A 21,933-nucleotide genomic window follows, 5' to 3' on the forward strand; every position below is an offset into this window, starting at 1 on the left:
AGGGGCAGTTCAGGGCTCAGCTGGAGCCCTGTGACAGCCCTGAGCAGAGCAGAGGAGGCTCCAGGCTCAGGATGTGTCTGCAGGGTCATGGTGCTGGGAGAGGGGGAGGCTCAGCAGGTCACAGCACATCCAAGTGGTTGTGCTGCTTGACTGACTATGTAAATTCTGGTGAAACCACTTCTCTGATCTGATCTACCTCCTCTTGATTCAGATTTTAGCAGGCCCAGCAATTTTTGGAGTAAAAGTTCAGGTTCAGTTTCTACTTGAGAGAATTAATGATCTGGCAGTCTTCAGTTCACTTTCCTTTCTGGTCATTCATGTACATAGCTCTTTCCAGCTTGTGTTGATGTAAAACCTCACCACATTAGAGTATCTGCAGTTTGTCACTCAGTACCCATTTTTCAAAAATATAGCTGATACTATAAATGCAGTAGTAAAACATTTTATAATATCCATAATACTAGAATGAGAACTTTCAACATACATTTTGGATTGGATTTTTCTTTAGCATTTTTGTTTTCTTCTGTGGTAGTAGATAAAGAGTTTTGAATGACCCAAACTGAGAGCTACTTATGAATTTCTCTCATGAATTGAATGAATTTTACAATTTCAGAGGTTTTGTTTCAGCTCCAAATGAACATTGTTTTCGAGATCCTTTATAAAACTGCAGGGGTGGTTTTGTTGCTGAACAACATTTGAGGCTTTTTAGGGAAGGATTTGCTTTTATAGTTATTTATATAGTTTCAGTTGGTCTAATAAAAGACACATAAAACCATATCTCACCAAAATCCTGCTGCATAAAATTGAATGTTCAGCACATGCATTGCTCCATTTTCTCCTTGTTTTTAATTCAGTCAGTCCATAATCTCTGTGGCTCTGCAGAACTGTGGAGCTTTAGCCTGGCTTAGGGAAATGTGGTGTGGAGATGGAACAGTCAGTGACAAGGAAGATATAGAAACATTTCTAGATTGAATTTGGTTGGTTGGTTGGGGTTTTTTGGTGGGAAATCTCTCCAGTGGATGGCAGCAGTCAGAGTTATGTGCATATAGATTGTGTTCACCAGGATGGGAAAATGCTGCCCTTCATTATGTGCTGTGAGGAAGTGGATGTCAGAAACATTTTCATGAGAGGCCTCCTTGGATTTTTTTGTTGTGTGGCCTGTAAAAGAAATTATATCTTCTGTATATTCTCTTCCCTAGGGAAATATATTCATACACAAGTCCTGCTGCCAAACTTGTCAAATCTTTAGTCTTGTAAAAAGGAAACTTAAGCCAAAGTTCTCTCCCTATGAAATGCCAAGCTGTTTAACTCTCAAGTTTCTGTGGCCTTAGACAAGAGAATTACTATTTGAAATAATGTTAAGGTGATGATGTTCCCCCCAAAGACAGGAAACTCTTAGTTATGACTGAGATTCCAGCCCAATGCCCCTGCTGTGCCTGGTGCCCACAAGGGCTGTGAGCAGCAGGGGCCTGAGGCTCTCAGGTTTGCTGGAATAGCAGATCCTGGTGGGACAGCCAAGGGCAAAGGTTCAGCTGAAGTTACTCTGTCCTCTTTTACCCTTGCACTTTTTCAATCCTGAGTAATTTTCATATTCTCTTCCTTCAAGTAGGGGTGACCCCTGTGTTGAAGAACAGATAAGTGACACGGGGTGACTCAGAGAGGAGTGGAAATGTGAAGTTCTTCCTCCCTGTGAATTGCTCTTTGTAATGTAATCTGTGCCTGCCTTGACAAAAGGTTGCCCAAAAAGTCACTTACTAAGGCTGATGAAAGAGATGGGCAGTGAGACATGTCCTGGTGGCTCAGCACACCTGGAAGGGAGGCTTTGGCAGGAGCAGAGCTGTCAGCTCTGCTGCACTTAGCCACAGGCAGCAGCTGATCTCTGATAACCTGCGGTGCTGGGAGACAAAGGCTCTGGGTTATTTTAACTTTTCTCTATATAAACCCCCCCTCCTTTTCCCAGATGGCTTTTTTTAGCATTTTCCACAAACTGTAAGTGCCCTCATAAATGTAAAATCCTGGAACTGATTAACTGCCGAGTGTTAATTCTGCCTAGTTCAAGGAAAAACATTGCACTTCCAGACTTACAGGCTACTCCATTGGGATCTAGACATAAAAGGCATCTTTGCCATGAAATTGTATTATTCCTGAAAGAATTTACTATATCTATTTAAAAGCTAATATTTTTTGAAACCTGAGACACTGTATAGATATGTATTTTAATAAACAGATGCTAAACTGTTTTGATAGAGTTTATTAAAAAGAAATCTAATATAGTAAGCTTTAAAACTTTAAACTTTAAAAAAAAACTTACAAAATGCTTTGGGTCCAAAAGTTTACCCCAAAATGTTGCCATTTGTGTTCCCTTGAAACTTCATGAGGATAATGGGATGTTATTTAATTCTTTATAGGAAAACACAACTCCAATCCATGAACAGGAGGAATAGGGACTTTGGACTTTTATTAAAACACAGCAACTTAGGAAACAGTTGTTTCCTGCATGTCTCCATTGTTTCCAACATGAAATGCATGAAATGGATGTTTCCATCCACATGAAATGCTGTCTCACACTGTTCACTACTGAGTCACTGCAAAGTTTTCATCATTGTCTCTGGAATTCATTTTCTCCCTTGGTCAGCTGGAACCCAAGTTTGATGACCTTCCAGTCACTCAGCAGACTTCATTTTTCTTCTAAGCCTTTTCTGGGAGAATACATACAAACAGTCCCAAACTGCAATTCTTCCAACATGTGGTTCAATCCAGGTCCCAAGTTGTATGTTTTATCTTTTCATTTCAGGCCTCATATCTGGTACATTTGAATGCAAATCAAAATAAAGAATCGTACGTAAGCAATAATGTAAAGACTCCCTATACTGCAAAAGGACCAGTAGCCAAATGTCATCAATTATCCTGACATTTCCCTGAGTATGGAATGTGTCCTAATACTGAGCAATTTATGTTAACAATCCCAAATGAATTGTTACTAATGGTAACTCCACTGTGAACCATTACCGTGATAGTGTCTAATAATGTCATTTTTAATTGCATGCATCCAGGCTGTCCCAGCCCTTTTGTGGAAGGAAAATAGCATTATGTTCACATAAAAAATCAACAGCACAAAGCCACTCTTGTTGCTTTCCTTTAAATGGAGTGAAAAATTTCTGTTCCCAAGCTGAGACCTTGTCTTCCAAGTTGCAGCCTGGAGCATATTTTTTTGACTGAGTTACAAACCCCTGAAAATAGGGTTTTGTAATCAAAGAGCAAGACATGATGAATGTATCACTGTATTTAATTAGATGTCTTTAACCCCCTCCCTGACACTTGCATTGCCACAGAAGATGATGTGCCAGCTCTTCTTTCCTCTCTGCCTCCTGTGATCCTCTGGCTCTGGGTCAGCAAGAGGACATGTTTTATTAGCAATAATGAGCTTGAGACAGGAAAAGAAAATATTCCTTATTGATTTATTGTGTCCTAAATTGGATTTATTGGAGCAGTTTGGTTTTGGTTATATTCATGGTGAAGGTTTTCTAACCCTTATGACCTGTGGATGGTCCCTGCAGAATGAAGATGACTCAGAATGTGACCAGTGTCCCTCTTCTGTACCCATTTGGGAGATCTCACTATTGTGAGGGCTCAAGACACATTCCCTTCCCATTTTTTGTCCTCTTTATTACTCCTTTCTGAGATTGCACATCACAAGGAATCTAACCTAATCCTCAGGATCCAGCCTGTGACTGCTGAGGGTGGATGCAGAGCTTTGTGCCATCCCTCCCTTGGGAGTCTCTGCTCTCTGCTCAGGCTGTGACACACAGGAGGAAGGGAAGGAAAAGTCCTGCAGCTTTCTTCACAGATTCTGAAGAGCTCCTTTTTCTCCAGGGTTTTCCTCATCTCCAACCCATGACACCTGCATCAAGCAGGATAAGCACCTCAGGTCCACTTTGTCAGAGCTGAAAACAGCACCCTGCAGCTATGTCTGCCTTGGAAATTCTCCTGGTTTCCAAAAGCAGTGGATGGCAATTAGTGTGACGGCTGTATTGCGTTCTGGTTTTCATCCTCATCAATCAGTAGTGCTTTTTATTTGTGCAGCTCCTTTTCTTCCACCAGAGCCTGCATAAGAAAGGAAATGAACAGCAGAGTGAATGTGTAGTTTGGACTGGGTCTCCAAACAGCCCTTTCTGTGACTACTGAACAGCAGTGCTGGCACTTCAAAACTGACATTTCAAATATCAGTGCTGCCTCTCACAAGATATTCCAGATATTACTGGAGCACTTACCTCCTATTTTTCAGGCTCTCTTTTAGGAAACTCTGGCCTCCACCTCTTCATCACTTACAGACAGCTTAAAATAGAAAGGTTCTGTTTGTAACCATAGCTTCTAGATCTAGAGATGAAATGGAGATTGAAAAAAAATCAAGCCATTCTTCAGCCATTTAGTTTGCTCCCCTCCCTCTAGGGACCATACATCACACTCCTGTGAGATAAAATGTCTAGTGCAATTATTCTTCACTAGTGTCCACATCTTCACAGAGCCATTACTAGCTCTGCCGTGGTCTGTGTTTTAGTTGAATTATCTGGGCATCATCAGCTCTTCTCCAAATAGATGTTGGGGGAGCTGCAGACACAGTGAAATCTCACAGCACTTGTAAAAGCAATCATTCCCAAACATTTCTTGTTTGGACAAGTGACAAAGTAGTAATGAGAAGAAAATGCTCATGTCTGTAAACTCAACTCAAGCTGCTGTTCTTTGAAGAGACCGAGGTATCTAAGAGCTGCCAAGTTGTCCTGTGATTGTGCAGTCCTCAGCAGGCAGATGTCCACATTCTCACAAAAACATTAACAGGGAAGCCAAGGATTTGAATATTGTGATGAATATTTACTCTCCTGCCCTGGAGTTGCTTACTTCAGCTAAGGGCCATAGTTATCAATAAAGCAAGCAAAGGGAGCATGGCAGAGGCTGGCTCCTGAGGATGATTTTTGTCTCATGTAAATAATTACATGACCCCAGGACCCATCAGAGTGCATCCTTCACCAAACACTTGGGGTTAAATTGTTGTATGCCTCACAGCAGCAGTGAATGTGGCGCCAACTGACTGTTATATGTTTTCATTTCAGTTTTATACCTCAAACCTCCTGTTCCTTTAGATCCGTGCTAACTTCTTTCTTTTTTTCTTTCTCCAAAGCTGCTCTTGTCTTCTTGGATATGAGGGGGAGAGGTGTGAAATAAACCCAGATGACTGTGAAGATAATGACTGTGAGAATAACTCTACGTGCGTGGATGGGATCAACAACTATGTGTGTCTCTGCCCTCCTAATTACACAGGTAAGGAAGGGCCACAACCAGGGAACAGGCATCCATGAGAAGTGCCAGAAGGGAAGGGTCCCAATTCATGTTTATTGAGTGCATGGGCATATAATTAACTGAAAAAAGTCCCCTTTTAAATAACCTGAATCTCTTCCTGAAAAAACGTCAATTCTACTAATATTGCAATACATGTGCTCAGAAACATGGCCACTTTTCTGAGTCAAAATATTGATGCCTCATTGTAAAATACATTAAAAACCAGTATTTTAGGGGTCAGAGAAGTCTCTACTTCAGCATGCACATTCTCAGTACTGAGCTGAACCTGATATACTCCTGTCCTGAATTTTGGAAAACCTTGGCTGAGGGGGCATGGCTTTCACCTGAGATCTCAGAAGTCTGCTTGTATTAAATTCAGTGAGCCTGACAACGTGCTGCTAAATTCCTCATCTCCATTTCACAAGTGGACAAGCAAAGGCTGCAGGCTCAGTTTTGTCTTCAGTCTGACCCAGGTTGGGGAGCAGGGTCAGCTTCTGGCTCTGTGGTCACAGGGGTCAGAATGGAGTTAGAAACGGGATGAGTGTCTCCAGTACTGTCCTGCACTGCAGATAAATCCCCTCCTGAACCTTCTGCTAGAGCAGAGACTCTCCTAGGTGGAATCTAAAACTGGTTTCCCCAAGCCATTCTGAAGCATTCCCTGGACTCATTCACACAGTGTTAGCTCAGCCCTCCTGGCTCAGCACGGAGGGTAAGGAAACACCTGCAGGAGTTCCTGCTCCAGCCTTTGAAATGGGGCTATTGCCTCGAGCATGGAGAAGCAATGAACGGCTTCTTGTACACTGGAATATATTACATGTCAGGGGATTTAATGAGGATCAAGCTAGAGTGGCTGAGTAAGGCAGGAGGAAAGCTTCTAGAATTTCCAAACTCTTAAAATACTTTTGTGGCTGATACAAAGGAAGCCCATGTAAATCTTCAGCTAAGAAAAGCCTTGTGACTCAAATGTACATTTATTGGGTCTCTAAAATGATATTTTTGCCAAAACCTAAAAAAAATTCAGCTTAGCAGAGTAAAGAGCTTTGCTTGTAGGATGTTGAGCCCGTTGTGCTTACTTGTGCACTATTTATGTCAGCTAATCTTGGGTGGTTTCTAACAGAACTCAATGCAAGGAGGCAGAGTCTTTGCATTTACAACAGGAAATGAATTTGACCAGCCAAGGAAAGACATATCCAGTAAGGAACTGAGCCCAGTATATATCCAGTATCCAATATATGCAAATGTACTTTCCTTTCCACAACATTATTGCAGAGTTTTTTTTTCCCAGACAATAAAGGTAGGAAAGAATTAGATTGTGATTTCTTCTCAAATGGCCATCTGGATAATGGCCAGGGAACTCCTGTGATACTCCAGAGTCCATTTTTAAATATTTTTACTCAACTTCCAGCAGGTTTTGTTTTGTTGATTTTTGATTTTGGGGTTTTTTTTTACCTGAATGTTGTCTGTGCTGTGCCTACACACAGGAGTTTGTCAAATACGAGGTCTCACTGTTGCCATGTGGGTAATATACAACCACACAATAAGCATGTGCTATCATAGTACAGGCAATAAGTTTGATTATAATTGAAAAAAAAAAGAATTTTTGAAAAAAAGAAGGAAATACTTCCAGGAAAGGTAATATGAATCATAGGTGGAAAAGGTTGCAAAAACTGGGGTGTTGATTAAATTAGAATCTGAAGGGTTACAATAGGAAGGTTAAAATAGGAAGAGTTTAGTGAACTGTGGTACCAGAATTGCCTTAACCTGCTTTACCTCCATTTTGGAGGGGGATATTTCATCAGATCTGATCAGTCACCTGGAGGACTGACTGCAGTGCAACTGGCTGGGCTGAAATGTCCCTCAGAGCTACCCTGGCCTCAGAGCAGGGCAGGGAGCAGCATAAAATGGCTGCAAGAATTGAAGCCATCAGCCAAACAAATGTACACACAGCCCAAGCAAACCTGAGAAATGGTGTTGAGGGTCCTTAGGAGTTGAATCCAAACACAAGAGATGGGGCATCGTGTGAGGTTGTTCCATTGACTGAACAAAAGTGGAGGAAATGCCATGGAAGCACAGAGGCAATCATGAAAGCACACCTTGAAATGGTTTTTGTGTGTGAGATGGAAAGAGAGGGATCTACTGACCAAAGAGTTTGACTGAAATCCCCTGTGACATCCAGGGAATCTCTATGTATATTCTCTTTAGATGAACCTTTTTGTACTGAAAGAATATCTGACACTCCTATGGCAGTGTCTATTAAAAAGAAAAAACAAAACCTTATAACCAAAGCAGAAAAAAAAAAAAAAAATTAAAAAAAAAAAAAAAAGTAGTTGCAGATGAGTTCAGTATTGCATAGTGTATGAAGGCCAAGAGTTCAGAGGGAAAGCAGTTCACCCCAGAGGCCAGGAGTGCTTATTCCTGTGCTCAGAACTGTGCATTGAGGTACCTGCCTCTCTCTGGTGCTGACTGTGCTAAATGCTGTGTTATCAAACTGTGTGTGCTCCAGCCTTGCCAAGTGTATGGATTTGATCTGCATGGGGATGAGCAAAGAATGGCAGGGGTGCAGTCCAGGGAAGCAATTTTCCTGTGAAGCAGTCTGGGGGACAATGAGCTCTGGATGCCTGAAAGGGCACAACCATCCTTAGCCAGGCTGTATCTAGCAGGACAGAATATCTAGGTGATATCTCTTTATCCTGTACCCAAATATTACCCTTAGCTCTGTTGTTAACATGTAGTAGACAGACAGAGAAGCTTTTTTTCACCTTTTTTTTTCATCACCAAGACTTGTATAGAAAATTGAAGTTTCTTTGAAAGGTTGACTGGCTGGCTTTTGTGGCTGAACAAATCCAGACCATCCATTTTTATCAGTGTAATTATGCAAGAGTTGTTGGTTCCATGTACAAGTGGGATTTCTCAGCTGCAGTTAACCCCCACAGGCAGTCAGGAGTGGTCTGTCTTGCACTGGAGCTGTTTCTGCACTGATAGCCTGGGATGTTTGCAGCAACCTGAGCTCAGAGGTGCCCAGCTCAGTTATTGCAGATTCCTGCTTTTCTCCCCTGCTAAGCAGGGAGCCTGAATCCCTCATCACTCCTGTGCTCTTGGGTGCCACAATGCTGGTAACACTGAAGTGATATTTCACTGCATTTATAGAACAAAATTGTGCAGTAATACAAAAAATAGTCTGAATGCAGGAAGGAAGATCCAAGAGTGTGTATGTGTGTTGTTCTGTAAGAAATAGTTAGGGTCCCCCTTGGCTTAGTTGAGTAATGGTTAAATCATGATAGTAAATCTTATGTTCCTAAATGAAATATAAATTAAAAATGAATGTGTTGAAAATTTTGACTATTGACAGAGTCACAGTATCCAGGCTTTGGTTTTTTCCATACCTTAGTGTTTTCCTGCTCTATCTGCTGTCTGCCTGGTGTTACTTGTTATAGCCTTTTTAGGGAACAATATCCCAAATTATGATGCATGAATTTTGCTTTCATTCGTTGGAAAAATGAAGACCAAAAATCTTTCTTCAATTAATAAGATTTTGCAGTGTTTTCTTTTAAAATTCTTTGACAGTCCTTCCCCCGACTCAGAGTAGATGAAAAATGGCCAATTTGTTAAGTGACTGCTGAGGAAGGAATTTCCCACACTCCAGCCCCATTTCACTTTCATTTAAAAAAAGAAAAAAACCCACACCAAAAAGCAGCCCACACTCACACAATAACCTCCTTCCTAGTTCTCTTCCATCTATTAACTATAAAACAATGTAGAATTACAAATGGATTCCATGAAGTAGTAAATGAAAGTTAAAGAAGACAAAACTGAGAGGAGTGGAGGCAGACAGCTGAATGCCATAAAAAAGCTTCAAACCTGTACCCACCATCACCAGGTTTCCTCACCATTCTTAAAATCAACATTTTCAATATTTGTTGCCTGTATTTAAATAACCAAACCAACACTCATGCCATGTAGCAGAGCCCTGATGTCTTTAATTGTCAGCTGATGTCTTATTTTTTCCTCTGCCCAACTGGTTATTTTAATCCTGAAGCTAAATTATAAACATAAAATTCCTCCAGGACAATCATGTACCCAAATCCAGCCAGTCTGAGGAGTCTGGGGCTGGTTTACAACCTACTTGGACTTTTGGTGGTTTGCAGCTCTTCCCTAGTTGTGTAGTCTCTCCTTCCCTTCAAAAAGAATTATCCATAGGGACATCAAAAGGGAAGGATATGTATTAGATCAGCCATCCTGGTTCTTGTCCTTTTTGTATTTTCCTAATCTCTGCCTTTTTGGCTGTAGCATGGCCTGTCTCCAGCTATTGATACAAACATGGTGTTTTCCCTTCAGCTTTGTGGTGTAGGAATGTAGGGCAAAATTCAGAGAGCTTTTCCCTTCCACCCTTTTCCTGTTCACTACTGTTACAGACCTCCTTCAGACCATCACTGCTTTGCTCCCAGTCCTAGACTCAAACACAGAATCTCATCCCTCCATCCTGTCCTCAGCCTCACTGCCCTCTGTGCCTCCACATGAACAGGGGTCCAAACATACACAGAGGAACAAATGGGCTGCACCAAACATGCCCTGGGTGCTTTGAATGCTTTGGTGCTTTGCCTGCTGGTTTATTTGGTTTTGTTGTTTACTGTGAATTTTTCCTCCTCCTGTCTGATTTTAGCAGAAGCAGAAATATATAGCACTTACACACAAAGAAAAACCCAACCAGGAAATATATTCCTATTTGCCAAAGGTCCTAAAAAGCCTCAACAATGCCCTCACCTCTTTGTTCTGAAACCTTAAAAAAAAAAAAAAATTAGTGGTTTCCACTGCTGAAAATAGGTCTTTACTAAAATACACAGTAACCCATGGCAGAGAGAGGGCAGGAACAAGTGTTTTAAAATAGTTTGCTTCCCTGGGAAAAAGCTGCAAGTGGTTTGTATCACTGACAGAAAAATCTCTCTCAAAATAAATAATAATAAAATAAAGCTAGGAACTATTTCTGGTTTGATGTGTTTGGAAGTGGAGGCTAAGATCTGTTTTACCTTAGGGGACCTTGTGGTGTCCTGTGGTTGATGGTATCTGGGAGTTTTTCAGCTCTGCTGCTTTTAGAGCCCAATTCCCTGTTAGTGATTATGGGCCCTTTTCCTGGAGCGTCCCATTGTGGTAACTCTGTCTGGCCAAAGCCAAGCACCCACTGCAGCCAGGCAGCTCCAGGGAAAGCAGCTCAGTGGTGGCTTGTGGCTGGAGCCCTCCTGTCACTGACTGGTGTGACACAGATGTGGCACCGATGTGGCTCTGTCCCTGAGCCAGCCAGTGACCCCTGGACAGGCTGAGGTGGATCATGGCACTGAAGCTGCTTTTTCCCCCCGAGTTTTTGCTACAGGAACAAGGAGGTTTGAGGTGGCGTGGTTCAGCCTTGTGGCTCCACAGGGATCTGGGCTGCCTAATAAATGCTGATGGCTTAAACAAGTACTTAACTATCAACTCCCTTTAAATTTTGGAACTTCAGCCATAATTTCAAAACAGAGAAAACTGTGGTCAGAGTTTAGTATGTTTTCTTCCTTTTTATTTGAAGGAGTTCTGCCTTACATGGAAGTTTCTCAGTTTTAGTTACTTGGCAGATGTGTACTTGTTTTCTGTGTGAAACACAAAAAGGCACCCACATCTCCCAGTTGGATAACTAGGAATGAGAAGTGCTGGAAGACCTGGAAGGTTTGGGCTTTGTTCAAGAGCCTAAGCCCATTTCCAGCCCTGTTTTATAAAGAGAGAAGCACATGTCATTGCTATCAGATTGGACTCGAATCTGATCGTACTGGGAGGAAATAGCACAGCAACTGGCAGTGCTGCAGCCTGTCTTCAGCCTCAGTGTGGGTGTCCTGCTATGCTGGAGTGCTCAGCTCCAGGATCTCCTCTGGTCAAACTCCCATCTGTAAAATGTAAAGTGTCATGTTTGTGGAATAGGATATACCAGAGAATTCCTCCTTGCTCATCAGGACACAGCATGTCTGTATGAAAGTCAGCTACTGCTGTCCTTCAGGATGAGCATGGTGAACTCATCCTCAAGTGGGATGTGAGAGTCATTAAATCCAGTCTGTCAAGAAACACAGTGGGAAACAAGGAATTCAGCTCCTGAAGAGCTGTGTGCCATGGAAGGGACCCACACTGGAGCAGTTCTTGGAGAGCTGCAGCCTGAGGGAAGGAGCCCTGTTGGAGGAGTCCATGAAGGACAGAGTCAGGAGGAAGGAGTGCTGCAGACAAGGCATTTTTAACAGGCTCCAGCCCCTTTCCCCACCCTCTGCTCAGACCTGCAGGAATCCACAGCATGTCCACTGTCCTCTCTGCCAGCCCAGGAAGGACATCTCAGATAATGTGTGGCATCTCAGGTGTGACTTGCTGCACTAGATTGTGGGGATAACTGAGCTGATCCTCAACTGATTCCAAACGATTGGAAGACATCCATATGGATAAATGCAGCTCAAAAATGTAGGGTGTCCAGCAAAATGAAGATCTTTTCCAGACACAGTGGTTCTGAGGAATAGTGATTCATGCAGGTCACCACCTTGGAGGGGCACTGGAGATTGTCTGGTTCAGTTAATGTTTCACACACTGTCTTGTGTGGCATTTGGGATGTTGAATATGGTTTTTCATACTTCAGCAGTGCATAGAACCCATTCCTTCTTCAAGATTCTGAAACAGTGAAAGGATCATTATTTCCCTGCTCAGATCTGGTTTTACCAATTCTCCCTTTGTTGAACCTTAAGGTTAGGGAGAATTATTCCTTGAATCTGAAAAACAAGCCACTGTGGGAATCCCAGTGTGGAATCAAACTTAAGGGTTCCCACCTAACAGGTCAAAACCAGGTAAGTGGAAACACAGGAATTTTTAACAATTAAGACAGGATAAAAAGCATGTAGTAACTCTTTGCCTGCTAAGTATTGTGGGCAATGTTTGTCAAGCAAAAATAAACTTCAGTGATCATGCAGAATTTTCTCTGCTACAGTGCATTTCAGGTGATTTCTTTTATGTTTTTGTATCTAACACAATAGCATTTGTTGCTGAAGGATTTCACAGAGCTTCTCATTTATTTATTGCAAGTTGAAAAGTTTGGAAGTAAAAAATTTTTTTTTTTTTTTTTAATTTTCTTAGATGAGCCTCAAATAATTTTCATCAAACATCAACAACATTCCTTACTGAATTACTTCCTTGGAAGAGCACCCTGTCTGTTCCACTCAACCATTTTTAGGTTGTGTTCTGAAACTTCTAATTGGCACCAACTTCTTTTTAATGACTGAACAGAGGGAAGAGAGAAACAAAACACAGAAAACATTTCTTCCAATACAATTTATTAGATATAAAATGAGTAATCTCCTATGAGGAAAACAGCACAGTGTTTTTTATTAGCAGCAAAGAGACGAGTTCCATTCGGACTTACCTGGCAGAGTTCAGAATGTTGCAACACTATTTAACCACTCACCCTGTGCAGCCTGGAAAAGTTTCCACACTGTGGATACAAGCCAGGCTTTCTCCATCCTTTCTTCACCATAAGCACGTTCCTTTTCTCAAGTAATATTGTGAAATTCTCGACAGCATATTTTCTGCCAGTCTTGCAGGCCCTAAAAGCTTCTCTTGCATTAAGGATGGGGATATTTTCTATGTTGTTTTGTCAGTATATTACAAGTATCACCCAACTGACACATGGAACAAAAGAAAAATCTTTGAACTCACTGGTTGCAAATTGGTGTTCTACATTGTTTTTTCAGAACTGCAGTTTCACTTAAAGATAAATAAGTAAAATACTTCTACTGCATCCAGCTTCTCTTTTACTGATTAGGGTGGAATAGTGTAGCTTGGATCCTGGTTTTAAAAGTCTAATGGGGCATGAAATAAATAGCTCTCATGACAGCACAGAACGGAAAAAAGATAGATGATTATTAAACTGTGTGTAAAAGTCATCTTTATTACCCTATTGTTGTTTTGGCTTCGTTCTGAGACGTGGGGAAGGCTGCAGCAAAGCCTAGCGTGTTTCTTGGCAGCTCTTCATAAGCACTGAGCCCTGTGGAAAGCCCCATGAAATTCATGATTCTGTTGAAAAACAAGGCCAGGAAAATGTTGCAAGAGGAAAAAATAAAAAATAGCTGTGTTTTTTTAAGGCAATGCCAGTGAATGGACAAGGGAGGTGGTATTGAAGTGACAGAATACCTTGGCTATTGTTGGGGGATTTTTTCCTCTCTCTTATTTTTTTTTTCCTTTTTATTTTTTGGTTTTTTCTGCATGAGTCAGCAGCAAAGGGAGATCCACCTGTTAAAGTTCCACTTGTCCTTGTAACTTGGTTCTAATCTGAAAACAGCAATATTTTGTGGTATATCAGACTGCTCTCTTCATCTGTCCAGCACCTGCTTGCATGTTACCTATTCTCTTCAGCTTTGATTAAAGAGAATAAGTGTGCCTTGATGGAACAAAAAGCATTATTTGGGATTAAAAGAGTTCTTTAACTGATTAGAAAAGAAATGTACCTGTGGTTTTCCTGTCAGTTTTATAGAAGCACTTCAGAAACCCGTGTGTACCCAAATTGGAGCTGTGATTTGAGAACATGTAGGAGAGAGGAAAATGAGGAGATTGGATGGTTTTCTACACTTGGGAAAGCATTTTACTGAAGTTTTCTCTTGTTTTAGCATGATCAAATATCCTCCACGAAGAGAATCAGTGCTGCTAGGAGTTGCCCTAAGATGAATGTCCGGTTTGTTTCTAGGTTCACATAACTATCCAGTGAGAAATTTGGACTAGACCTTTAATTGCTGCATAGAGAAGCAGCCCTGTGTCACTCCAAAAAAAAAAAAAAAAAAAAAATCACATTTTTCCTCTGATACTGACATTAAAGTGACCAATGAATATTGTGCTCGCAGCTCTGAGGGCAGATTTTTTGGCCCAGATATTTTCTGAGTGAATAAAATATGAGAAAGATATTGTGTAGCTGCTGCTTTGGGTTTTGCTTTTCAAAAAGTGTTTTGTTTCCCTGGCATGGTTTCTACAGCATCTACTGAACATTGGTGGAGCCTGAAATAATGACCAAGAGGTATTTTCTTCCTGAGATGGGGCTGCTCTAGTTGCAGAGAATTCCCAAGTGAGCTCCCTAATGAGTGATAGATGTGAAAAATATCAAGAAGGATCCTTAAATGTTCCAAGTTTTACATGAAAAATATCATTTTTTTGGATGCTGTGTTTGGTACCTAGCCTAAAATTCTCCTACATTTTGATAGTGGTGTCTTTGGAATGACACAATGAGTCATAATATTTGACATTTGGGGAGATTTTTACTGGATCTCTAAGCACTTGTCAAGACTGTTCAGAAGAATACTTTAAGGAGAATTATGATTTCCTTTGAGAGTTTTGATACTGTTCATATTTTTTTAAAGCTTGTTTCCTTTGCTTCAAAACAAAACAAAAGAAAAAATAGAAACTTCAAAAGTATGTATTGACCATTTTTAGTGAAAGGATAGTTGAAGTCATCTATCCACACTCTCTTCAGTTATTAGATGGTCTTCCAAAATTATTTCCAGCTTTAGCTCATTTGAGCTCTTTTAATGTCAACAGCCAGTTAATTTTTTTGATGTTTATTTTCACATAAGATCCATAGCACATGAGGGACATGGGGAATATCAAGATGACAAACTGGCAGCTCTCCAGGCATTGTAGCAAGGTCTGACCTGCTCACGTTCAGCTCTGCCCCAAGGCTGAGGGAGTGCCTTTGTTAGTTTTTGGGAGTGTTGGTGGCCTGTGGATTTGGGGATGGCAGTAAACAGACCTATCCCAGTTCTGCCACCTCAGAATGTGTCCACAGCTGTCCCCAGTGTTCACAGCTGTAAGAACTGGACATCTCTCATTGCTTTTGAGGAGCAGCAAAGAACAGTGGCCAGCCTGAAGCCCAGTGAAGATCTGTTCCCTGGTTCCCGTGATCTGCAGTGTTCAGTTGCTTTGGCACATCCCTTTCCTGAGCTGGATACATTCACTGTATTTGCACAGGGTTTGTCCAGGGCTGTGAAAAGCTGGTAGCTTTTAACAGTGGTGACTTCCTGGGATGCCTTGGCTCCAGGTGGAATTGCTTGTCTTGTAACTGATTCTGTGAGCAATAAACTGCAGGTTGCCATGCCAGGCTCTCCTGGTAGTGCCAAACCCATCCCAGCACAAAGTCAGGAGGGTGTGTATGGCCCATGAGGATGGGGTTTGTCTGGCACTGCCCCCTCCCATGCATTGTATTCCTGCTGTCATTTACACTTGGCAGCTCTCAAAAGCAGAGCTAGGGCACATTCCGTGTTTCAAACACACAAAAAAATTGAGTAATTGTGGCAAATACATATGGTACTTCCATTCTAATAGGGAGAGTCATATCAAGAGCTGTGTATCTTGTACTGGAGGAAGGCTGGACACGTGGGAGGAATGACCTGACAGAGCATTAGCACCTGGAAGTTAACAAACCTCACCTATCAGCACCCAAGTCATCCTCAACACTGTGCTCTCAGGCAGCCTGCCAGATCACAGAACTGATAAAAGATGGACGGTTCTGATTTGCATTTTCTGTCTGAATTTTGATCTTTGTGGTTTGCTTGGCTTGTGTTTTCAAGTGTTTCTTTGTAACCTCTAGAGTGTGGAGAAATGTAAGGATTTTTGAAAATGGCATTTCTCCCAAGACAGGTGGAGCTGCAGCTCCATGAAAACCTTCCAGAACAATGCCAGCCCACCGGTGCCTCCCACATTACCCTTTTCCCCCACCATTCCCTTGGCCTGTTGCTTGTGTGCTGGTGTGTACCATGTATAGGCACAGAAATGTATAACCTTGAAACCCTGCAGATGTGCTCCTCTGTTAGAGCTGCACTGGGGCTTTGGGACTGTAGCTTTTGGGGGGTTCCATGTTGAGATTACCTGACCTTTGCTTTTCCTGCAAGGCTTTGAGAGGTGTGGGGTAGCTTTCTGTTGGATCTGGGGAAGGCAAAGATCTCTGTGGTCTTTGGCTGGATCTCAAATCCTGGGGTACTGAAGTGTGACCTAATAATTTAGGACTCAGAGAAGGATTGTATTTAAATAAACTGTCACGGTTTGAACATTCTACAACTATTAATTATTAAAACTTATACAAATCCAGGGAGGCTCGTGGCATGTTATACACTGTACCTAGAAACAGCTGAGCTGGGCTTACATGAGGTGGATTTTTTTCTGAAAAGACATCATCTCCTGTGAGCACAATAGAGCTAGCACTTCTCTTATAAATAGTGAATGTTTTATAATTGCATGCAGTCCTAAAGCTGGTTCCTATTACAGAGAGTCGCAGAGTTTTTGGGGGGAGGGTTTGTGGCTTGTTGTTCTTTCCCAGAACGATGTCCAATCAGCTTCTTTGGCAGCATATTAACCATGGCTGAAATATGTGCCCGTGTGAAAATGTTACAGTCTAATGAGCAACTTCACTTTTGTGTCACTTTCTTGCTTTGAAATAAGAGGTTCTGGGTCAGGAACTGCCCATTTGATCCCTCGTCTGTCTCCAAGTGGAGTTTATACGTCAGTGCTTTTTATACAGCCTTTCAAATCCATGTGAGAGAAACAGTGTGGTCACTGTAGGTCAAAGGAGCTGATTTAATGAAGTCTCATGTGCCCTCAACAAGCAATTTTGTCACTTCCTGCTGAACTACTGAGCTGTCTCCACTTAGGGAGATTGGCCATCCCCAGACATCATGGGTGTTCAGGATTGTTCAAGCTGTGTTACAGCTTTTTTGCTTTTCCTTTGCCCCAGGTGAACTGTGTGATGAGGTGATTAACCACTGTGTTCCTGATCTAAATCCCTGCCAACATGAGTCCAAATGTGTTCCCCTGGACAAAGGAATCAGGTAAGAATGTGTGTGTTTTGGTCTCTGCACAGAGGGCACATCCATCCATTGGCTTGACTGGGGTTGATTGGCAATGAGTGTGGAGCAAAAATCACCAAAATTAACACAAATAATGCAAGGCTATATACATTTCAGTCTAAGCCACATTTTAACTTTAATGCATCCACACATACTTTCCTAGCTTTCTGTGGTTTACTGGAAAATAATGGATGTACCCTCAGAGCAGAGGAATTATTCTGGAATAGAGCATGGCAATAGTAGAATTTATGGAACAGTCACTGCAAAGTACCTTATCCTACATCACAAACCAAGGACAGTTTCCTTATGTGTTCCTTAGGGCACTTATAAATGTAACAGGAGCCTCAGACCCAGAGCTGGATGGCTCCAACTCAGGAGCTGCCTTTTCCATCAGCCTTGCTTGGCTCATCTGGGCTTTGGTGATGTCTGTGTTTGCATGTTCCCATTGGGAATGACACTGACTGTTCCACAGGGGCCAGAGAAAACCTTGTGTTTTGAGTGGCAGCAAAGCACCCAGAGGTCTGGGTTTGGGGAATTGGGAGAGGGGCACAGTGGCAGCATTTATCACTTACCTGAAGAGGGGCTTCCAGAGCAATTTAGCAAATAGAGACAGTCAATTGAAAAGTCAAGCTCTGTGAAAAGCTTATCAGGAAAAGATCTTCGGAGACAAATCCAAGAGAGTTCAGTGCAGAGTGAGCTGCTCTCTGCACCTTCCTCTAAGGCTGATTTCACAGCCCAGGGCAGCCCTGGGTGCTCACTGATTCCCTCCTGGGGTTCTGTCCAGCGCACCCAGGAGGAGGGAAGGCAGCAGGCTTTGTTCTTCCTGCTAACTTCCAGCTGGGGTCAGATCGTGTTCTGTGAAGCAACCAGCATGTCAGAGCCATGTAAACTGACACACAGGACACTTCAGGAGAGTTAAAAGGAAATGAACCAAAATCTTAGAGAGGGTGGTTATCTCAAGGGCAGCTGACTCTCTGCTAGCCAGGCAGTGCAACACAAGCTTTCAGACAGAAATGCTGCCAAATCTTGAAGAAGATGAAGCTGTTAAATGATTGGGATGGTTCCTGAACTGATGTGTAGCAACTGGATAAGGAGGTGTGTGCCAGTGCATAAATAGTCCCTGATGTTCATTCCAGGTTTCATTCCCAGTTAATCCATAATTAGGTAATCCAGTACCTTTGGCTAATTCAGTAATACATAATGTTATGAGGTGAAGGCTTGTAACTCAAATTGCCTTTTATTAGAGCACAAAGGGATGGAGACAGCTGTGGCCCTGAATGGTTTTCCCCTTGCTGGAAGCATTGTCATACCTGCCACCCAAACAATTTGAGTAAATAAGATATTTTTTCTCACATGCTTGCTAGAAAAGTGTTCTTCACAGTAGGGCCATTAACCCCTGAGGGGAGCCTAAATAACTGCTTTAAGGTGTTCTTCTGCTACTGTTTGTTGTGCTATTCTCCCTACTATTCATAGAACACTACAGAAAAATCCATGATTTCTTTATTCCTTCTGTACCTTTTTCTTTCTAGCAGCCAGACCTGAGAGGTGAAGAAGCCTTGAATGTAGAGGTGTCCAAGCATTGCTATTCCTTTCATACTTTAGTGGCACCAAACCATACAGAAATGAGCCCTGAGGAGCTGTGCAGTGATGAGCTGCTGGGGCTCACTGAAAACAGCAGCCTCTGCTGTGCTGTAGCTGATCCCTGAGCAGCCTGATCTCCTGATGGTGCAGGACAATGCTCCTGCAGGAGGAGCCAGGCTCCTGTCTCCTGATGGTGCCAGGCTCCTGCCTGTCCTCTGGCTGCTTCCAGAGGCAGGGACTGTTAATGGCAGGAGTCAGGCTTGTCCCTGAGCTGTTTATGCCCTGGGCACACCAGCCTGTCTGTCCTGCCCTCAGCTCTAGTCAGTCTGCAGCTCTGCAGAGGGAAGAAAAGGTGACAAAGACAGGAAAAAAAATAGGAAGCCAAGTTATTTATTGACGTGGGGAGGGAAATTCCATTCTGGCTCTGCGATAGGAGCCTTGATTCACGGCTTTAATACAACAGACACTGAGTGCATGCAGATGCAAATCCCCTCAGACAGGCCAACAGTTTAAATACCACTGGACATGATTTTAGGCTCTCTGTGATACTGGGAATGTTGCCATCACTACAAGGCTGTAACAGAAAACAAGATTTCAACTGTAGTGGTGTCAGATGGTCACTGGGAAATGAGATAACGATCTAATCATGTAAATTACTCTCTTACCAGGATCTGAACATGAAGGTTTCTTTCCCACCTTCTTTAGTGCATCAGACTTTTACTGATTGACCCTCAGTCTCTTGCTGGCACTTTGTGGGATTGTGGGATAAGGATGGAGTTACCATGCCACCATTCCCTGATGGCACAGACCCTGAGTTTCTAGGAGAAATCCAGATGAAGAACTCATGGAGTTGCATTTCTCATCTCCTAGACTTCAGGCAGGCATTTTTTGGTAGCTTCAACCTAGATGTGACACACCAAGAGCTCAGAGAAGACTGACCCAAAAAGAATTCCATGCTTCTAAAGCCAAGTTTGGAATCAAATTTCAGTGTGTCTTGGGCTGCACAGAGCTTTGCTTTTGGAGTTAAATTTGCAGGTGGCTTTTTTCCCCTCCAGCCTCCACATCTTTAGTATGCTGCTTTACTATATAGAAGAAGAGTAGCTTTCTGTATGCCAGAGAACAAAACAAAACAAAAAAAACAGCCTTTAACACAATAAAATTACTTCCAAAAAATAACTTCAAGAAAGAGCATGTTTTTCCATTCACTGTAGTGATGTTGGAGCATGATATAAATATACTTTATTATTCTAAAGCTTGGAATTATTACCTGACAGCTTAAAATGCTGATTTAATGCAGCCCCACAGAGAAAAGTGGTGGTTCTGTCATTACTGAGATAGCCAATACACATCATAAAATTGATGCATGGCAGCCCTGAATAAGGAACTGCACATTGTTCATTATTACATCACTTTATATTAGGACTGCAGGGATCAATAAAAAACAACAGGATTAAATGCTGCCAATTCCCTTCACAAAGTCTTTTGATTGACACTATTGCCTTGCAGGTGTGTCTGCAATGCTGCCAGAAAACTCTGCCCATTTCTTAGGGTTTGGGGCAGGAACAGTTTTTGTTTTTTGTTCTTTGCTCTGATTTGTCCTCTCCATTATGTAAATCACAGTATTCCCTGAGCCACCAAGGTGCACAAAAGCAATTCACAGGTGCAGAGCTGGGACATGGAGCCTCCTGTGCTGCAGAGGCTGGGGATGGGTGGGTGTCTGCCTGCACCAGCCCTGCCCACAGAGCTGCAGGTGAATGGGCTTTGCCCCATTTCCTCCAGGTTCAGCCACTCAAGGCAGGCTCTGAAAGGGACACTGGAGCTCTCATTCTGTGTGCTGGCAGCCACTCTCTGGCCATTGGCACTCACAGGACACTGTTCCATTCTGTAGTGTCACCCAGCTCACTGCCCTGCCCAGCAGCAGCCAGGAGCCATGTGCTGTCCCTTGGAACAATGGCTGCTGCCTGGGAAGTGGAGATGTTTTTTCCTTATCACTGCTGTGTGTCCAGTTCCTCTGAAGAGGTTTTCCACAAGGTGCCTCCTCCTGCATTTACCCCACCAGGCTGCTGGCAGGGAGGAGGAGTAGGGCAGCTGAATAGATTGATGGAGCAGTGTCTCCCCTGATGCCACATCCTCAGCTTTATAAAGTTTCTCCTCTTCCAGCTCTCGGTGACTAGCACACTGAGTCCAACCACAGGCTCTAGCAAGAGCACAAACCTCTCTTTTATTGCTGAAATTCTCTGTAGCTCTTCCCCTGATTTGGTTGAAGTGGTATGCCTTTTGTTTTCCAGATGTTCAACAACATCCAGCTGGGAGGAGTAAAATGTGTTTTATGGACTAAAGAGTGTTCATGACTAAACATTATCTACAGTATAGATTCAAAAAAAGGCTGCTCAGCAATCCCAAAAGGTGTGATCCAAGTCAGAGACTTCGGGATGCATTTTCTATTGTCAGGTTATAAACTTCTGCAAGACTTATAAATAGTAATGCTGATGCAGCCTTCATACAGCAAACTTGAGAATTGTATAAAATAAAACCAACAGGTAATGTCTGCAGGCTTGGGTACATCCCACTGTGCTCCATCCCATGGTGTCACCCACAGCAGAAGGTGCAGTGTCACCCTGGCAAAGGACATGCTGCAAAGACAACTTTCCATTGTTGCAGCAGCATTTTGCCTTGCAAATGAATGGAAGGTGTCTCAAAACTTGGTCTTTCTCCTTGAATTTGCTGGGGTTTATAGATTGTTTACAGATTGTTTCCATATGGAAGATGGACCCTTCCTGCATTCCATGAAGCTGCTCAAACACCCAACAGTGTCAGGCATTGGCAAAATCAAACTCTGGGGCATCAGAGCCACTGCCCTTGCAGAATATTGCCCCTCAAGTCTATAAGGTTAGGGAGGGCACTGTCATCTTCAGCACAATTGGAGTCTGCCAGGAGAACACCCTTCTCCACAGACTCAGCTGAGGAGAAGCTGTAGGATGGTGGTGCTTTTGACTTGAATTTCAGCAGATTGCAGAAGCTCAAATGCAGCCAGAGAGGAGGGACCTGAGCCTTTCTGATGGCAGGAACTGTGCTTGGTGCTGCCAGGAATAACTGCAAACATCTCCCCACCCCAAATCCAACAGGTGCTAGGCTGCCTGCGTGA

The 21,933-nt window shown here is 42.7% G+C and overlaps 1 protein-coding gene across 3 annotated transcripts in view; it reads left to right on the forward strand.

The window, feature by feature from the left end:
• The window catches only part of SLIT3 (slit guidance ligand 3), a 463,613-nt gene that overhangs the window by 411,233 nt on the left and 30,447 nt on the right, over positions 1–21,933 (forward strand). For all 3 annotated transcript variants that reach the window (XM_056502336.1, XM_056502338.1, XM_056502337.1), the window contains 2 exons: positions 5,177–5,316; positions 17,096–17,189. In XM_056502336.1, the coding sequence (XP_056358311.1) occupies positions 5,177–5,316; positions 17,096–17,189 (234 nt within the window). The remainder of the gene's footprint in view (positions 1–5,176; positions 5,317–17,095; positions 17,190–21,933) is intronic.

Source organism: Oenanthe melanoleuca, chromosome 13 (genome assembly GCF_029582105.1).
Source record: "Oenanthe melanoleuca isolate GR-GAL-2019-014 chromosome 13, OMel1.0, whole genome shotgun sequence".
NCBI classification, from domain to species: Eukaryota; Metazoa; Chordata; class Aves; order Passeriformes; family Muscicapidae; genus Oenanthe; species Oenanthe melanoleuca.